Here is a 17,775-nt window from a genome sequence, read left to right as displayed (position 1 = left end):
CTTGCTCTGCGTCTGCCCGCGAATGCCATCGACTATCGGCTGCATCTGGCGCTGACTGGGAGGGCTATTCATCTTGGATCGCCGTGTTCCATCGGGCGATATCCCCAGTCTTTCCAGAAACGCCTGCCTTGTCTGCGTTGACGCGCTTTTGCTCATTATCAGCCTGCGGCTGTCGCTTAGCTTTGCGCCGCATGGCGACACCGTTGCGGAGCCATATCTATTACTCTCGACCGTTGAATTAGGGGCGACCCGGCCCAGGAATCCACTCAGGAGAGTTCCGCATCTACCTCCAATTGCCTGGAAATGAATCTATTCTTGGAATGGATATCATTTCTTTCTATCTATAATCCAAGAGTAGCCGGAGCTTCAGCGAGAAGCACCTCTCTCTGATGATGGACTTTCCAGCAAACACTATAACCAACGTACATGTCATAGTAAGTCTCTAACATTCTGAACGACGGGGTCAATTTCTAACTCGCCACTCAGGATGGCTTCTCCAACATCTATTGGAGGATATACACTGAAGAGCCGGCTAGTGCCGCTCTTCCTGCTGAAGGGCCAGCCAATGGCTATACCATTTTGAAGCACCTCAGTCGTCTCAAACGACTCGAGCTGCATCTTAGGAACTTCGACTGCTTGGTATCATGTTATCCCAGGCGCCTTGGCCTATGGGTCTTTTCTGCGACTCCGGAGTTTGGCACACTGAAGCCTCTGAGCCGAGATGGAGATGGTACGAATTTCAACCGGCTGACCCTTGACTCTGTCAACATGAAAGGTAAGAGCTGCGATCTGAGTTCTTTATTTTTGTTATTCTACTAATGCGCAGAATGCAGTGGCCGCAGCAGGCACCGTTTCCGCGGCAGATTTGATGCGATCTATGTCAACGGATCCTCAAACGCCCAATCCAAATGCGTCAGGAGCGCAAAGGTCTTTGAGCGCTGGCCGGCCTGGAGAAGGCCAGGGCAACCAAGGTATCATTTACGCAGCCTTCATTTCTGCTGTCACCAGTGCAATGTCCCTGCAATTGGTGCGACGTCATAATGCAATCCCCCTAGGGTCACGCACGCTCTTCACTGCAGTGGAAAGGAATGGATACGACAGTCCTATTTTGCATGATAGTCCTGACTCAGTACCATCCTTAACCACGTTGCGGATTGAATTGACCCCGCTGGGCAAGTTGATAATCTCTTTGCACACGATATCCCAGCATGGTATAACGCGGCTTTGGGATACTGCTCGCAATACCATTGGACCGGCTCTTGAGAAAGGTCAGGACATTTGGCTAGCACCTACTGGAACAATCGCAAGATTAATATCGGCCGAGGGCGAGGATGGGTCCCTTCCCTCACCAGGCTTGTCTAACCCAAGAAACTCTGAAAATGCAACACCCCAGCATCTCCTCGGCTTAAAGCGCAAGAACTGGAAAGAGAACGTCGTGGAGTGGATTCGAAACGTCGGCCTGCCTTTGAATTCTGCTGAAGATGAATCGTGGATAGAGGTTGAAGTCCCTGAACCATTCTATAGTCGGCTCGCAGCCGAGAGCATGCGTCAGACCGAGGGAAAGCAGCCGTCGCCTCCGCTGCGCCGTCTATTATGGCCAGCTAAGTATTCATTTACGAGAACCAAGACGGACTCCCCAGTTGAAACCTCGAAATTCGAACGCTGCGACCCTATAGATTTTGCAACGGAATGGTTTGCAACGGCAAGTGCTAGGAATGAAAAGTTAGCTGCCTCTCAGGCCACTGGCGGGTCTCCCGGGCAGCAACCAAAGGGCGCAGAGATGTCTACACCGCGGACAGATGCCGGAGAGGTAATTGAAAGCCTGGCACGTGTGAACCAGTACCCTGATCTGCAAGCTGCGAGTCTTGTATATCCAACGCCACCGGATGGCGCACTAACGCAGGGATTTAACAACGCCCCATCTTCAGATGCGTTTGCTGAAGTACCAGATGCGGCGCCATCAACTACTCAGAACGCAGGCCGTTTGAGACCTGCTGATGAAGAGGTGGCTAATGCCCAGCCAGGCCCTGACGTGATGGACGGTTTCGGAACTTCTACCACCGTTGGAGTTGGATCCGGGCTGTATGATGAGGATGATGACGATGACCTGTTTGAGGAGATGAATGGAAAGGATTTCGGGTCGAAGGGGATCACTGATGCTGACTTCAGTTTTTTCGATGAGCCTGACATAGCTAGCTTCGACGATGGGAAACGGACAGGCGATGCAGCCCAGGAAATACCCCAGGAGGCTGCAGCTCAGATCACTCTGGGAACGGATTCTATCAAACCGGATACAGCAACACCAGACGTCGCAATGAATACGTCGGCGGAGGAGACTAAGACCCCTGTCGACGGGGAGCATGGTGCAGTACCTACGACCGATGTCGATGGGCCAAAGCATGATCTCGCGGAAATGAGCGATGAAAACATCGAAGACGATGCCCATATAAATATCCCAGATCATGCCTCAGCAGCCGACGATAGTCAAACTATAAGCCCTCCCCTTAGTCCGGTGAAGATCAAACGAATATTGTTCTCAGAGGTCCAACCGATGCAGAGCACCCACGTGGATAGGTCAAGCATTGCACGTCATTTATCAAATGATGGTCGCAACCAGAGCCACTATGGCCCAGTACCATTCCAGAAAGAATTGTCTTCCTGGGATCAAAAATATGGCGCTGCCGGTACTTTTTCATTGTCTATTGACAAGGCTGCTAAGACTCAATCTGGGCTAGGCGATTCTACAAGTGAGATTCCAACCATAGGACTACCTCGTCCTGGGAGACCAAAGCCCTTGAAGTATGGATTTTCAAGGCCCATGACGATCGATCAGGACACCGCCATGAGCGACGGAGGGCCGCTTCTCAATTCAACTTCTGCATCAAGCGACGAGACTACCGATGATAGCGACGATGATTATCCCGAAGGAACCATATCCCCCACGAGATCTACAGCTGTGAAGAGGAAACGTGGAGTGTCGGAACCAGACAATGACTCCGCGATTTCTCAAGAAAAGACGTCGTTGGCCGTTGGCCCTGATCTCTCTGTTATAAAAGAGGAAAATTCGACCTTTCTCGGAAATTTCTTCTATATCTTCTCGGATTGGTCCTTGGCAGGCTACTTCTCGGTCAGACAAAATCGACTTCTTCCTGTTCTCGTCCGCAAGGAGGATGTAGTTCAGCTGGCACAGCTCATGGTTGACCAAGTCACACAGTCATCCCTTACCCATAAGCTTGATGAGAAGATAGGACTTCCAGATCTCGGAAACGATACTTTTCCTCTCCGAACTTTTCTTGAGGACAGCAGCGTGATGGGCGAAACTGCGCGGCTTGATCTGAAGAGCTATGTTGAAATCCAACAAAGCGAGTTATCTCCAACGCATGAAGGTCAGCCTCCTCGTCAAAGATCCCAGCCTGTAAGGGGCACTATCAGCAAGCTGGTGACGCCACACTTGCGCATACGTCGCGGCAAGGATTTCCTAGAGGTCTTACCTCCTGCAATATCATTCTGGGAAACCTTTGGGCTAGAGCCTGCCCACGGCGAGAAGGATATCTTGGCTTACTGTATCCATCCTCAGTACGCCGCCGAGGGCGCCGACGCATTTCTGGAGCGTCTGAGTTTGCTATATTCGAGCTGTGGCCTTGGTAAGCATGCAAGGGGAGGTGAAACCAAAGACTTCGAGAACGGACTAGGACCCTGGAAAGTGGAAACGTCTCACTCAGGCTATACCTCCACCATGCAGGACCTCAAGGCCATGTGTGAACGCTTAGGTGAGATATATTAGCATTCCAAATTTCCCGCAGTTTCTAACTTCTACCAGGGAACATTTTGGCCAAGCGATCCCCGACCAAAGATAACTACGTTATCTACATTATAAATCCGTTCGAACATGCCGCTGCTCTAGCCGATATATGCGCAGCTTTCCTACAACTCTTCCAGAAGTACATTGGCGGTGCGGATCGCCAAGATACGCGTCAGCTCAATGAGTTGGTCTTGCAAATTGTCCCTATGAGCTTTGTCTGGTCGCCACTATGGGTTGTTGTTCCTACACAGAGTGAATACCTTAATCTGGCATTGGAGGTGTATAATCGATGCCCTCCCCGAGATCAGGCTTCTGGCTCCATGGGCTGCGCTCCCCCTTTGCTCCTTGCGGAACCTACTCCACGGAGCATCAATTTCAAACTAGTCTCCGAAAGAATATCGCCTTTGCAGGAAGGCAAATGCCTACATGTTTCATTTTCAAGAAGCATCGACCAACGTTGGGTGACCGTGGCCTGGTCGGACAATATTGGCTCTTTCCAAGTGGCTCTATCCTATTGTTTACGTTCGAAGAGTTCAAACGTCGCTAGAGCTATTTCCGACGTGAGACATGAGATATGGGAGACCACCAAAGACATTATAGAGAGGACGCAGGCTCGTTGGAGGGTACTTCTTGCGAAGACCGAACCGGTGGACCAAGAAGAGATCGAAGGTACGAAAACTGCCCTGAAATAATGAGATACATTCGCTAATACAGTTGATAGCGTGGACAAACCTCGCAGAGAGATACAATCAAACACGGCCTGTCCCTGTCGAACTAACCATATTCAGCGTCGATACTGCACCCGATCTATACCTGGAGCTACCACCGTCACAGATACATGTGCAGTTCCTCAACGCTCAGTCTACGTCCACGCCCGTCGCAACACCTAACCCTAGTGCGCCTTCGCCAGACCCGCTAGGAACTGCCGCGACACCGACCAGTGGCGGGAACGCCATGGCATCCGCCTCAACCCCCACTGACCTTCAGCCGGTTGAACCTGATTCTGACACGGTGCTTGTTGACATTTGCGATGAGTCGTGGGGAGTCATTTTGTCTCATCGCCTCAATAATTCACCTCATCTCACTGAATACCGCCCAGCACTCGCTAGTGGTTACCTACTCCGGAGAAAGGGCACTTATGATGGAGACGGTGCTTTTGCGATGACTATCAATTTGGTATATACACAACGGCCTGCAGCGTCTCACGAACTACTTCTTAAGGAGGTCTTGGGAATGTACCGGGATCTCGCTACTCTTGCTAGATATCAAGGGATCGCTAGTGTCCAGCGGAATACGTTACCGTGGCATATTGCTACGGCTATAAGAGGGCAGGAGATGCTTAGTTATGTTCTATGATCGCTCTGGAAGCCGCATTTTTGTTTGGAAAGGGTCTGGTGATCGAGGCGTTTTAAGGTCACACCACCAATGCTTCGTATTGTGTTTGTTTCTCTGGTATATTATTATTCTTTTCGGGCTGGTCATGCGGGGTTGGATACCACTTCTCCTGTATTTATCATGGATGCACATGGGCGGCGTTCTTCTTGCATACCCATTCGTTTACCGGGGAAAGGGGCGAGTCCCCGGGCTTTGGCGATGTACACTCGCGATATTTAAACCACAGGCACGGTCCTATGTATTCATGTATGTTACATGGTGGCACAAATTATTGTGCAAGATAGAAAGACATTTTACCATCTCGGCGCGCTTTTCAGCGCTCCTTACGGGATCGTCATCATTTCTATGTCGTTTCTGCTTTATTTATCTAGAACTTATCGATGACCCGTCCATAATAAATATTATCTTCATCATATAGCCCGTTTCTACACTCAGCCAATGTAGTCACAATAGCCAGATCAGGTTTCATAACATAGCGGCATCCTATATACATATAGTTCGAGGCAATATCGCTGAGGGTCTAGCTCACGCACTCGAAGGCACCAGCTTGTCCAGTGCTTCCAAGCATCCCAGAAGGGCCTTCTTGCCTGGATCCTGGGTGTCTTTATCATCCTCAATAGAATCGTACTTGAGATCAAAATCGTGATCCGCACCCTCGACAGGGAAATAAGTGACATTTACACCAGCCTCGCGAGACTTCTGCACGATTGCTTCGCCGTCCTCATGCGGCACTTGTCGGTCCTCCAAGCCATGGACCACGATCAATGGCGGCAGATCCTTGGTGATCGAGAAGTCCTTCGGGAATAACTCCCGGGCGTTTTCGGGGATAGCATCCTTTCCCTTCTCTGCGATAGCAGCTCCCAGACCTTTTACACCCGTCAGATAGTCCGCATAGAGCCCCGACTCGAGGATAGCGCGAACGTATCGCCAGCGGTTGTGGTTCTCGAAATTGGGTCCCTTGGGATCCGCGGGGAACCTCTGGCCGAAACTAATCTCTTTATCAGCAATTCGTTGATTCATCTCCTTGATCGTCTCCTCAGTTGCAGAAGCAGACAGGTGCTTCGTCCAATGTTTGCCGATCGTCCACTTCTCCGACGTCGGGTCACCCATCGGGTATATGGGCAACACCGCTACTGGGGCGGGATCCTTGAACCGCACCGCGCCTAGGATCGAACAGTACCCGCCTCCGCTCGATCCTGCAACGATGAGCCGTGTCGGATCAACCAGATTGGGGATTTCGGTGTTGAGTTTCTTGGTGACGAAGTTGTAGGCATCGAATAGATCCTCTGCGAGTTCGAATCCGGTTGATTCGGGGAGTGTGCGATAATCTGCGGAGATGAATGCCCAGCGGCGTTTTATAGCTGCTTGAATGAGCCATCGCGGAGCATGGTGACGGTCTCCGGTGATCTGTTGAATTTGTGTCAGCGGAAGGTAGAATAGTGTGATATTATTATTCTTCGATCGCATGGTTCTAGTTGCCATACGGGCGACCTACCAAATAACCACCGTGATAGAACAAGATCGCAGGTTGCGGCTGAGAAGGCTTCTCATCGGCCACGATCACGTCTAGTTCCAGAGGCTTTCCCTGGATATTCTTGTATGCGAATGTTTTGGTTACTGCCATATTTGCTTCTTGGTTGGGATCAGATACAGATTTCGTGGTGGACGGTTCCCGTCAAGACAGTATGTGCTTAGGTACGCAAACTACTCGAGTAGTTAGTTATTCCAGACTATTATATACAGACGGAGAAGCGGAACCATCAACATCGGAGACGCGATTGCGGCATTTGAACCGCTGGAAGTACTGTGACTTCATGCGGAGAAGAACCGTTCTTCGATGCGATACTCTCGAGAGGATTCGCTCGTGCTGTATTTAGTTCGACCCACCAGTGAGGGGTGGCTTTTGTTGCCCCGCGAGAAAGGGAGGAGGATAGTTAATTTACCATAATCCTTTAATCACAGTCGTCGAGTCAACTGGAATAATGAAATCGAGGGGGGAACATTTTGCGATATTGAGGACGGAGAATTGTTACAACAATCGCTATGGTGCATCCCTACTAGGTACTTACACTGAGTTGTATGTCCAGCGTTCTATGCCGGATGCGCGATATCAAGTAATTCTATGCTGCGCACTATCTTTAATACTCGGTTACAGCCAACTAATTAGTTTTGAACTTGCTACGCTTGCGAGGGTCTCTTTAGAGATCGCCAGCGTTGTATCGCTATCACTAAGGTATATTATCGTAAAGTGTTTGGCGCTAAATCACCATTCTACTACCTCACAAGATGTATCGATAAAACCTCCTGATTGCCTCCACTACAACACCACCATCGAACAGCTCTTCAGATATCGTGTATCGTTCTTGTACGGGAGTAACTATACTCCCATCAGGGAGGGGATAGAATTCCTCCTCATCAGGATCTTCGTTGTCAATGTCCGTAGCAATATAGCAAAACTTCTCTCCAACTGTGTGAGCAGTCTCCAGGTCATGAACAAGATATCTACGGGAAATTAGAGATTGCTTGACTTTCTCGTCTAAGCCCGTCCCATTAATGTCGTGTTCAGACACAGAGGTCAGGACAACGTCTCTATCATGAAGAGTGTCAGTGGTCCTATATAGAAATCGTGCGTAGAAAAAGTAAAAACAGAAATAGATACCTAAAGTTAGACTAACAGAGAAACTTCTAAGGATCTCGTCACCGGAAAACCCATCTTGGCATTCTCGAGAACTGTACCATAAGATGGTTAAATTCCAGAAACAACACAGTGAAAATGATTCTAGTTTTCAGTTTCGACCTCCTTGTTGTCAATGATAATGAGTTACATATTCTTCTGCCTCTAGTAAAAGAAGAACACAGAACAGCTATCTCATTATTTATCCAAGTATACAAGTATATTATTATCCCACTGGATATCCCCCAGAAACTGCAATGAGAAAGAATAAAGGACCCTGTTATCAGTGACGTCGATGCCCACCGCCTTTTTTACTTTGCGCTTTTTCTGCCGGATATAAATGTCACGTGATAGCATCGATTCAAAGGCGGTGAGTTCTCCAGAACAGCAATATGAATTGCACAATTCTGTGCTGTAGGACCATGACCCTGGAAAATGAAATATCTGATTATTCCTATATAAAATATTATTCTTATTAAAATTCCACATTAGTAGTAAGATGATATAATATATCATTTCCGTCGCGGTGGAGCTTAACTCAATGTTATCGCGAACTATTAAGTACCTACCTATGTAAGGTTAAAAAAAAATTTAAAGACGCGAGTCCGATTGCTAGAGCTCCCCGCGGAACTTCCACATAACGTACCAAACAGCAGCAGAGAGCTATTGGGGAGATCTCCGTGGATTATTATCTTTCGTTCGTATTTATCGGCGATTTTTTTTTTACTGATGTTTTAAATTTCGGAAACCTTCGACATTTATCTCAAGCGGAATTCCATTTCTCATCATACTTAAGGCGGGGCAGATAAATCCATATCGCGAAGCGAGCGAACTTTTTCCCTACATCTTCTACCAACCAGTCGCTCTATTTCTACGAAAGAGACAGAGGGGAGTCAAATTTAAGACAAAGAGGAAACAATCATGGCATCGTCAACTCAAACACAAGAACAGCTTCAAGAACAAGCTACCTCGGCCTCTGCCCAACTTGACCTGGGTATCTCGCTCGCCCTGAATAACTGGCCTGCTCTGACCCTTGCCGTTCAATCTTCTTGGGGTGGTCCTGCATCAGCCGACAAGCGCGACTGGTTCTGTGGTGCGATCTCAGACCTCCTTAACGACCGACCCGAGACCGACGCCGAGGACCTCGAAGATGTTCTGATCCAGGTGATGAACGATGAGTTCGACGTGGTGGTCGACGATGGAAGTGCGGGTGACGTCGCAGTGCAGATCATGGAGATGCGAGCTCAAACACAGCGTGGGGAGTTTGGTGAGATTCGAGCCATGTACGAGGCGTGGAAGGAGAAGATGGATAAGAAGGGAGCAAATGCTGCTGGACTGTTCCGGAAAGTGGATGCACGAGATGAGGATCAAGAGACGGATGAGGATGAGGATGAGGATGATGAGGAGGAAGGGGATGTTGAGATGGATGAAGCGCCGGCCCTGACGAGGGCTCCGAGGGAGAGAGTGGAGCCTGAGGTGGACGAAGAAGGGTTTACCAAGGTGGTCGGCAAGAAGAAGAGGTGAAGGATACTATTTCTTACGGTCAGGTTGTTTTATCTGTGCATATAAATCATGGGTTTCGGGTCGGCTACTCAAAAAATACAATGGGGCGGCGAGCAAAAAGGAAAAAGACATTCATGAATTGATGACATATCGAGCGTCACATCGACACCGCGCTCCTCTGAGAGGGAAAAGCTCTTTTTGTTTATGAACATCCTATCTATAAAATCGTTCGTTCGTCGTTGAGATTGACAGGGAGCATTCCCTCAATACTTTTCTGCCCAAGGGTTTACCGCGCTAGCCGTAAACTTCTGACCTCAAAGCAAAACAAGTCACCGTAGAATCATGATCGCGATTAGCTACATAGAAAAAGATAAGATCGACCGTGTTGTTTAGTCGGTTTCGTCAGTGATCAGCTTCGTGATCATACCAATAGCGATTGTTTGTCCCTGTTATATCGCGTCAGCCAAATTGAACATAGCAATTAAGAGGGGAGTAATAGTCTTCATACCTGGTCACGGAGGGTGAACCGACCCAGCTGCTGGTAGTCCTCGAATCGCTCCACACAGACAGCGCCAGCTGCACCCGTCACTTCCAGACGAGCAATGATGGTCTGGCCCTTGCTGGCGAATGGCGGCGGGCGCTTACTCTTGCGTCCAGTGCCAGGTTCGAGCTTGTGCAGCAAGGCTGCGAAGGTAACCTCTTCGATGGCGGAGTGCACATGCAGAACGCAGTTGAAACCGGCCGATAGAATGCTCTTGAGCTCAAGAATCCTGATCTTGGCTTCGAAGGCACGTACACAGTGGACAGGGCGCTTGGGAGAGCACAGCACGAAACCAGGCAGGATATCCTCCTCCTCCAAACCTCGCAGACGGGCTCGGATCTGGTCACCGCATGTGGCGGTCTGGATCTCGTCTTCAGTCTCTCCATAGAGGGCAGCAATCTGCACCTCATCGCGGTTTGGCATCATCAGGTAAGTACCAGTCTTCTTAATGACACCGGACTCAATGCGACCCTCAATCATGGTTCCCATGTCTCGGTATTTGGCGCTGACTGGCATCATGAAAGGCGCATTGATCTTACGCTCGGGCATCTTCATTTGACCCAGGAACTCCAGCAGAGACGGGCCGTCATACCACGGCACAAGATCCTTAGGCACACGGTCCTTAATACCCAGAGTCGTCTGGGCAGAAATGGGCATGAAGAAGAGGTCATCCTTGGTGTATCCAAGTGCCTCCAGGAACTTTCTAACCTTGGTCGTACATTCATCATACCGAGCCTTGCTCCATTCGACAGTGGCGTCATCCATCTTGTTGACGACAACGATGATCTTCTTCACACCAGTGTTGCGCGCCAGCAATGCGTGCTCACGAGTCTGACCTCCACGCTCGAAACCAGTCTCGTACTCACCCTTACGGGCAGAGATGACCAGGACACCAACATCAGCCTGCGACGCACCACCAATCATGTTTGGCACATACGACTTGTGTCCGGGAGCATCCAGAATAGTGAATTCACGAGTAATAGGGCCGTCTGGAGAGTCCACGGTGAGCTTGAAGAAGGCACGGCCAACTTCCACGGTCTTTCCCTTCGCACGTTCTTCGTTGGTGAGATCCAGAGCCCAGGACAGATACCAGGTCTCACGTCCGGCTTCCTTGGCATCCCTCCTGTACTTTTCCAATGTTCGCTCGTCAACCATTCCGGTAGTGTACAGGATGGAACCGCCCAAGGTCGACTTTCCAGCATCGACGTGTCCAATGAAAACGAGGTTGACATGCTCTCTCTTCTCACCATAGATTTCCTTCAAGGTTTCCTCATCGACATCAGCCTGCTGTTCCCTGGCAACAGCATCAGCGGCGCGGGCCGCACGAGTGAGCTCGCTTCGAGAAGGACTGGAACGGCCAGGGCTTGATCGGCCGGAGGAGGGAACAGGAGAGGTCTTGCCGCTTGCCGCTGCCTTCTGGTCCGCCTTCTTCTCCGTCTTCTCGATAGCCTTTGCTGCAGTTACCTTGGAACCAGCTTCAGCGGCAGCAGTGCCCTTTGTATCTCCTGGAGAGGTGTTGTTCGTCGCGGGGGAAGTCCCGATGGAGAGGACCTTGGTCTTCGGGGCAGAAGCCGCATCACCGCCAATCGACAGAACCTTAGTCTTGGGAGCAGATGCCGCATCACCACCAATGGATAGCACTTTCGCCTTCGGAGGGGCAGCGGACGTCGTGTTCACAGCGGGCTTCGCGGTAGCCGGGGTCGGTTGTGCCGCAGGGGCGGCAGCGGGCGCAGCCTGACGGGCCAGCTGAGCAGGCTGCTGCTGCTGCTGATATCCGGCATTGTAACCACCATAGTTGTATCCCTGGTTATAGCCTCCGGGCTGCTGGGCATACGCACCATACTGGCCATAAGCCTGCTGTTGATCGTAGTTGGGATAACCGCCGTAGGCCTGTTGCCCGTACTGTGGATAGCCGCCGTAGTACTGCTGTCCAGGAGTGAAGGAAGCAGCTCCAGGTTGGAAAGATGCTGCTCCAGGGCGAAACGTCGGCGCTTGAGGCTGTGGCCGCGATTGTGCGTTGTTCAGGCTAACGCCCTCCGTCTGCTTGGAGAGCTCATCCTCCCAGGAGTCCGGGGTCTGGTCAGCCATCTTGAGTAGCCGAATGAAAAGACAGACACAAGCAACAGCGAGACGGAACGCGAGTGAGCGGAAAGGATCTCCCGGGGGATATTGCAGAGATCGAGCGTCTGGATGGAGACCGACGATGAGGGGCAAAACGCCGCTTTTGCGGCCTGATTTTGCACAGCTGGAGACGCTAGCAGGATGACTCAGCCGTGTTTTCTCCGGGGGCGTTTACCGCGTCTACCGCGTCTACTCCGCCAACTGCGTCTGTCTGCACGTGGATCAAACGAGATGGTTGTGGTGCTTTTATATCACTGCGTTCTTTGGTGTCCTGAAAAACACATTCAACCCTCGATTGGAGTTGGGGATTCTCGTGCGTTCTCGATTTGTTTCGCGGGGTAAGCAATCCCGTTGTTTCAGGTGGCGGTACTTACTTGCCCGCTATCGATAAGCAGAGCAGCCCAATACACAATACCGATCAGGGGTAACTGGCGTCTATTCTTCTTCCATTCAGCAGAATTTCATTCCAGAGAAGCTACTCAGATGTCAATATAGCAAAGACTATCGGGAAGAGACGAAGGCAGATAGCTTCCTGGAAGCCCTAGTTACAATGGAGGTCTTTCTCGCCAAAGTAAGTCGCGTTCTAGGTGGGGAAACAGTCAGTTCCGGCTTGATGGTGTTAACTACTGTCGACAGCTCACCCAACAGGCGATGAATTATGCCATCCGGTACGATACACAGTCTATTCGCAGGTATTAAGTAGCAAGCTTGATGCTGATAGTCGTCTACAAGCTCTGGTATAACTATAACAGCCAGCTATGCTATCCGCCAGTCGTCGCGTCTACTCAAGGTTGATACGCCCTGAATGCAAGAGATGCACCGCAACTGTAGCTAATCGTGATGCAGAATGTTAGCGGTACTGAGCGACAAGAGCTTCTTGCTTTGCAACGACGTCTTCAAAGCAAGATCCAAGTAGGTTTTCTTGTCTCTGTTCCAATTACTAGCCCACTGACAGGGAGGATCTGTAGGTCATATCACCCGCTATAGATATGATTGAGCTTATGTTCGTTCTGTCTCCGCTCTAATGGAAATTCTATCCTTGTATGCTAACTGTAGTATAGCGCCGCTCGAGGAAACACGTCTCTTGAATCTGCTGTTACTCTTACCAAATCTCTAAGATGGGACATTCAAGCTCTCGGGCAGCGACTTGCCAAAGCCGCTGCATCTGAGGAATTAATGCGCAAAGGCGCTTTCTCGGCTAGAACACGAAGTCAAAACGATGTTGAGATCAAAATGATCATTGAAGATATCAAGAGGTTACTAGACCGCATCGAGGACGCCGTGCCACTGATGAACCTGGCTATCACGACTTCTGGCGCCAGTCTCTCCACTACCCTGCCATCAACCGTCTCGCCTTCTCGTCTCCTTCAAGCTAGTACTTTCCTCACAGCTGCAGATACGCAGTATTCTATGTCACCTGTTCAAGCCGTGCAGGTAGGGCCGACATTCACCCTATCTATGTACATGCTCTTTGCCGGCCATGTCCGTCCGCAAGATGAAGAAGGCATACGAGAGACTACGTGGAAAGAAATCATGCATAAGGCTAAGGTGAAGCTGCGGCGGGTTCCCATGGACTTGGCTTTTAGTCCAGCGGAAGCTGGCGGGCTGCGACCTCAAGTCCCAGCTGAGGCCAGGGTAGACGAATTCGCATATCAGATATTGATTATTGAGGACCTCGATGATGGCAGAGTACATACATTTGACGAAGGTGAACCGCAGCCGGGACCCTTTGATGGCGTTCAGACCGCGGGAATCCGTGAGATCCTTCCTATTCATCAAATCTCGAAGATATTCTATGCGGACACTGGAAAGATACTCAATATCAGCACGGAAGGAGAGACGAACAGCCCCGTTCTATTGCTGAAACGTGACATCAACGCGATTCCCCCACGACGTATGCTGGAGCGGACCGAAGCAGAGTATGACGAGGAAGCAGAAGAAGGCGAAGAAGAACCTACTACGACAGATTCCGAACACGACGAAGTGCAGGCTTTGCTTGATGCCCAGCTGAATGGGGCAACAGAAAGTCCAGAGCACGTCGACTACCCGTCTTTCCATGAGAGTTCGATACCAGAAGAGTGGCGGCTACCATCCGGACTAGACCCTGAATGGATCGCATTCGAAGTCTACAATGAAGAAGAAGATTCAGAAACAGAATCCGAGACAGAAGAATCCTCATCTCCTCATCGGGCTTCCAGGTCCGCGTCGGTCGATCCTCATCTCGTCTCAAGGCTCAGTCTCGATCCTACGAAGCCCTCACACTCCAGATCACCTTCCTCAACTTCGAATCATCAAGTCTCCTCATCCTCACCACATGCCGGTACAACCACAGTCTCAAACCCCCTCTTCGACAACATTCGCACATCCCTATCTCTCCTCGAAACCTTACTCCGCCTCACTTCACTCCAACAGTTCCAACAACAATCCCACCTCTCAATCACAGACGAACTTCTCAACTTCTTCCTGGAGGAGTCATCCACCACTGGCGCCGGAGGCGATGAGAACCACCGCCAACGTGTCCGCGCAGAAGCCCGACGCAAAGTCGGCTGGGATCCCTACGACGAGAGCCCCCTCAAACGCCGCGGCGAAGATTACCAATATGGCCAGTGGGCACCCAGCGCTAGCAGTACTCCAGGCCGCTACCCTCAAGACCGCGACGACTTCCCCTACGAAGAGAGCGGATATCACGACGTTCGGTCTCGCGAACGCACGCCCGAATCACCCCTCCCGCCTCGATCGTCGCCTCGTCCCCCTATTCCGGAGCGGCGACGACCGTCCATTTACCGAAATCCACGCACGTACGCTGATGACGCTAGCCGCATGAAATCTCCTCTCTCCAGACCACCCACTGCACCACAGACAGACGAAGTCTAGGGACAAGTCCTAGTCCAGAGGACACGTTAATAATGACAGGCAACAGCCCTAAATCTGAATAGAGGAATAGATGGGATGGGATTGAATGTCTGGGTAATAATATTTAATGAGTTACTATGATTTATAACGTCAGATTAGGGAATGTTTCATGTTCCATTAACTAGTGAACCCTGTCGCACCAAGAATATGTAAACTCTTCCGTTGTTCCAATGAGCGTCGAGTAGATCTGACATTCACGGAAACAAGACCATGGTGGCACTGTAAATCCAGCTGGACCTAAGATAACCCCTCAGGCGACGATGCATTATGGAATTATAGGAGTCGACTCAGAGCCAAAAAAAAAGTCAGAGTTACCCATGCATTGGAATGGCTGTACAGCTAGCACTTGGAGCAAATAGACTAAGTCAACTAGGAGGGGCAAAACAGTCGCGAGACGGGGATCAACACATCCTGAGGAAAGGGACAGGACAGGAACAGAAAAGGGACCGTAGATGGAGACAAAAGGAGGGAAATGTAACGCCAATGAATAACCGAACCGGACTCCAGGTACCCGCTGATTTCAAGAGGAAAGAAGGTTAGAGAATAAAACTCGTGCTGAGTTCGAGCCTTGATGAGAGGAGACGTGCAAGTCAGAGATCTGTCCTAGGAGTGATGGATTTATGTCCAGTCCTCCAAGTCGCTCTCGTCGGTCTTGGTGTTGGCAGGGCTGTGCTCCTTGGGGCTCCCCGGGGTACGGCTGGTGGTGCCGCTGACCAGGTCATAGCTGGATTCGCTATCCGCTTGGGACTGCTGGTCGTTGGAACGGCGGGGTTCGACTGGTTTCAAGGTATCCTTGTTGGATTTGACTTGGGGAGTAGAAGGAGAGTTCGATTCGTCGTCTGAGTCCTCACCCCAGCCAACTTCTTCCTCGTCCGCATCGATGGCACCTAGTAGACATCGTCAATACCAGATTTCGTGCGATGAAATCGTATTAGCTAGGATGAAATGGAATCGTACCTTTCAGAAGCTCCCTGCGCTTCCTTTCCTCCGTCTCAATGACCATGCGTAGGAAGTAGTACCGGGACCAGAAGTCACTGTACTCAACCTGCTCGGGAACCAGCTTTGCCATAGAACGACGAAGCTCCGGATATGTCTCTAGGTCCTTGGCGATCTCATCTGTCTTCTTCTCGATATCAAAGTCCTTCTTGAACTCGGCCCACTTGTCACTGTCGGGATCCTTCGTGAAGCTGTTCGAATCGGTATGGATAACATGCAGCTGAGCCTCGAATCGCGTAGCATGGATCACCCGCTTGCCATCAGCATCCTTGCTCTCGAAGCGAACATCTCCTTTGTCGGAGCCGTCCCCTTCCGCCGGAGGAGCAATGCTGACTGCATCCCGCAAGAAATCACGAATATTCGTTCCGAAACGAAGGAGGGCCTGGTCAGCCGCATCTTCCGCCTTCTGAATGTCCTTCAGCCTCTTGGCAGCCTCACTGCGAAAGCGAGTGATGAAGCTCTCGCCATCATCACCCTCCGCCTGAGAACCTTCAGCCTTGGGAGCGGTAGGCGTCGACGGCTCGTCCTTCTCCTCTCCCTCACCCGTGAATGACACTCCCAAGGACAGACCCCTGGTGCGGCCGACGATGGTCTCCTTGAGATCCGATAGCCCCTTGACGGCCTCTTCGCTGGCTGCCGCATATTCCTGTCGAGCACCCTCGTAGTAGCTCTCTCCCTGTTTGCGGACATTATCCCAGAGACCGCCCAGACGAGCACCCCACGGGCTAGCAGAGAACGCACGGAAAGTCTCCTGGAATTCGGCGCTCAGATCAAGGTTCTGGTTCTGGGAAGAGTTCGCATCGGTAGCAGAAGACGATGAATCGCCCGTCTTGGAGGCGTTGTTGGAAGAGAGGATCTCCTCCTGGATGTGATCGTAGGCTACATCCATGGCGCCGGCGACCACCGAAACACGATCAGAGGCACTGGATCAAGCTAGAAGAGGGAAAGGTATGTTTGCTGCCCAGGAGTAGAGACCGTCTGGAGGGACGGTTTGGCAGCTTCAACGAAGCGGGCCTATTCCCCTGGGATTTGCTGTTCAGAGGATGAGCTGGGGTTACAGATGTACGGTGGTCGAGACGCCCCGCAGACGACGCGCTGACGCTTTCGGAGTCGGAAGCATCAGCAGCTTCCATCCGTTGGTCCATCCTGACTTCATCTACTCTGAATACTCTATTCGAGATATCTTCCCAGTCTATCAGAGCAGAAATACGGCAGATCCGAGATTGACGTAAATCAGAGTGGCGGTACTTCCAATGACATCACTCTAGTGCGAAGCTGCTCCCAAGTATCAATCACTTCTTATTCTAAGTAGCGGACGCCAGATATTATCATATTCCGATTTACATCTTATCTGTTGCTCATTATTAAAATAAGCTACTATAAGCAATATGAACCCTGATCCGAGTTCTATCCTCATCAACCCGCGCACATTCGACGCCGCGGAGCGTATCTCCGTTCTCCGGCAAATGCTCCAGGAAGACACCGTGGAGGCCGGGCAGAGAAAGAATATTGCAACCGTGATAGGACTGTACGAGAACGGGGAGCTGCCGAATCCCGTGGGTGAAATGGTATGGCTTCAAGATGGTAAGGTCTGCTCCAAAAGCGATATTGACGGTCAGACACCATGGTGGGTGGAGGTAAGTCGGTTCCAGAACAAAAGTATCTCAGGTCTCTTCGCTCATCCGTCCCAGGGAGGTGGAATCCAACTCATGGACAGGCCTCGTGAACCCACCCAGTAACCTACCATGTCTGTACTATATGATGGGAGTCTTCTCACGATAGCCAGCGGAATGATGATCATTCGCACTCTGGATATAGACGTGCATGTTA

General features: G+C 50.8%; 8 protein-coding genes across 8 annotated transcripts; 4 read left to right on the top strand and 4 right to left on the bottom strand.

Moving 5' to 3' along the window:
• The first annotated feature begins 3 nt into the window (after positions 1-3).
• Positions 4-5,530, top strand: C8Q69DRAFT_426670 (mediator complex subunit 13 C-terminal-domain-containing protein). The gene is made up of 5 exons (XM_028628437.1): positions 4-434; positions 487-775; positions 834-3,770; positions 3,821-4,471; positions 4,524-5,530. Exons 1-5 carry the CDS (start codon positions 390-392, stop codon positions 5,156-5,158), a joined length of 4,557 nt encoding a protein of 1,518 aa, XP_028489424.1. The 5' UTR covers positions 4-389; the 3' UTR covers positions 5,159-5,530.
• Positions 5,531-7,207, bottom strand: C8Q69DRAFT_452352 (alpha/beta-hydrolase). The gene is made up of 3 exons (XM_028629564.1): positions 6,956-7,207; positions 6,693-6,901; positions 5,531-6,604 (listed from the first exon to the last, which is right to left on the bottom strand). The coding sequence occupies exons 2-3, from the start codon at positions 6,819-6,821 to the stop codon at positions 5,723-5,725; spliced, it is 1,011 nt and encodes a 336-aa protein (XP_028489423.1). The 5' UTR covers positions 6,822-6,901; positions 6,956-7,207; the 3' UTR covers positions 5,531-5,722.
• A 1-nt stretch (position 7,208) lies between these two features.
• Positions 7,209-8,108, bottom strand: C8Q69DRAFT_495079 (hypothetical protein). The gene is made up of 2 exons (XM_028632225.1): positions 7,873-8,108; positions 7,209-7,810 (listed from the first exon to the last, which is right to left on the bottom strand). The coding sequence occupies exons 1-2, from the start codon at positions 7,908-7,910 to the stop codon at positions 7,477-7,479; spliced, it is 372 nt and encodes a 123-aa protein (XP_028489422.1). The 5' UTR covers positions 7,911-8,108; the 3' UTR covers positions 7,209-7,476.
• A 482-nt stretch (positions 8,109-8,590) lies between these two features.
• Positions 8,591-9,677, top strand: C8Q69DRAFT_35543 (putative pre-rRNA processing protein). Its single transcript, XM_028627571.1, has one exon. The coding sequence runs from the start codon at positions 8,793-8,795 to the stop codon at positions 9,393-9,395; it is 603 nt and encodes a 200-aa protein (XP_028489421.1). The 5' UTR covers positions 8,591-8,792; the 3' UTR covers positions 9,396-9,677.
• A 123-nt stretch (positions 9,678-9,800) lies between these two features.
• On the bottom strand, positions 9,801-12,218 carry C8Q69DRAFT_452349 (putative translation release factor eRF3). The gene has a single exon (XM_028629563.1). It carries the CDS (start codon positions 12,001-12,003, stop codon positions 9,877-9,879), a length of 2,127 nt encoding a protein of 708 aa, XP_028489420.1. The 5' UTR covers positions 12,004-12,218; the 3' UTR covers positions 9,801-9,876.
• C8Q69DRAFT_452348 (RanGTP-binding protein) lies at positions 12,194-15,017 on the top strand. The gene is made up of 6 exons (XM_028629562.1): positions 12,194-12,607; positions 12,673-12,704; positions 12,769-12,826; positions 12,883-12,948; positions 13,005-13,039; positions 13,098-15,017. Exons 1-6 carry the CDS (start codon positions 12,587-12,589, stop codon positions 14,908-14,910), a joined length of 2,025 nt encoding a protein of 674 aa, XP_028489419.1. The 5' UTR covers positions 12,194-12,586; the 3' UTR covers positions 14,911-15,017.
• A 76-nt stretch (positions 15,018-15,093) lies between these two features.
• On the bottom strand, positions 15,094-16,834 carry C8Q69DRAFT_512452 (hypothetical protein; the record flags this gene model as incomplete). Its single annotated transcript, XM_028633292.1, has 2 exons — positions 15,094-15,836; positions 15,907-16,834. The coding sequence occupies 2 exons, from the start codon at positions 16,832-16,834 to the stop codon at positions 15,568-15,570; spliced, it is 1,197 nt and encodes a 398-aa protein (XP_028489418.1). The 3' UTR covers positions 15,094-15,567.
• A 499-nt stretch (positions 16,835-17,333) lies between these two features.
• On the top strand, positions 17,334-17,684 carry C8Q69DRAFT_503286 (hypothetical protein; the record flags this gene model as incomplete). Its single annotated transcript, XM_028632477.1, has 2 exons — positions 17,334-17,582; positions 17,637-17,684. 2 exons carry the CDS (start codon positions 17,334-17,336, stop codon positions 17,682-17,684), a joined length of 297 nt encoding a protein of 98 aa, XP_028489417.1.
• Between the last annotated feature and the right edge of the window lie 91 nt (positions 17,685-17,775).

This window comes from Paecilomyces variotii (genome assembly GCF_004022145.1).
Source record: "Paecilomyces variotii strain CBS 101075 chromosome Unknown C8Q69scaffold_1, whole genome shotgun sequence".
NCBI lineage: Eukaryota > Fungi > Ascomycota > Eurotiomycetes > Eurotiales > Thermoascaceae > Paecilomyces > Paecilomyces variotii.
The sequence above is the reverse complement of the archived record's forward strand: the minus strand, read 5'-3'. Positions and strand labels throughout refer to the sequence as shown.

Coding starts and splice junctions, on each gene's coding strand:
- C8Q69DRAFT_452349 (XM_028629563.1), bottom strand. CDS start 12,003: ATGGCTGACCAGACCCCGGACTCCTGGGAGGATGAGCTCTCCAAGCAG.
- C8Q69DRAFT_452352 (XM_028629564.1), bottom strand. CDS start 6,821: ATGGCAGTAACCAAAACATTCGCATACAAGAATATCCAGGGAAAGCCT. Junction 6,605..6,692: donor TCTATCACGGTGGTTATTTG/GTAGGTCGCCCG, acceptor CAAATTCAACAG/ATCACCGGAGACCGTCACCA.
- C8Q69DRAFT_35543 (XM_028627571.1), top strand. CDS start 8,793: ATGGCATCGTCAACTCAAACACAAGAACAGCTTCAAGAACAAGCTACC.
- C8Q69DRAFT_426670 (XM_028628437.1), top strand. CDS start 390: ATGATGGACTTTCCAGCAAACACTATAACCAACGTACATGTCATA. Junction 435..486: donor TAACCAACGTACATGTCATA/GTAAGTCTCTAA, acceptor CTCGCCACTCAG/GATGGCTTCTCCAACATCTA. Junction 4,472..4,523: donor GGACCAAGAAGAGATCGAAG/GTACGAAAACTG, acceptor TACAGTTGATAG/CGTGGACAAACCTCGCAGAG.
- C8Q69DRAFT_452348 (XM_028629562.1), top strand. CDS start 12,587: ATGGAGGTCTTTCTCGCCAAA. Junction 12,608..12,672: donor TGGAGGTCTTTCTCGCCAAA/GTAAGTCGCGTT, acceptor TACTGTCGACAG/CTCACCCAACAGGCGATGAA. Junction 13,040..13,097: donor ATAGATATGATTGAGCTTAT/GTTCGTTCTGTC, acceptor ACTGTAGTATAG/CGCCGCTCGAGGAAACACGT.
- C8Q69DRAFT_495079 (XM_028632225.1), bottom strand. CDS start 7,910: ATGGGTTTTCCGGTGACGAGATCCTTAGAAGTTTCTCT. Junction 7,811..7,872: donor AGATCCTTAGAAGTTTCTCT/GTTAGTCTAACT, acceptor ATTTCTATATAG/GACCACTGACACTCTTCATG.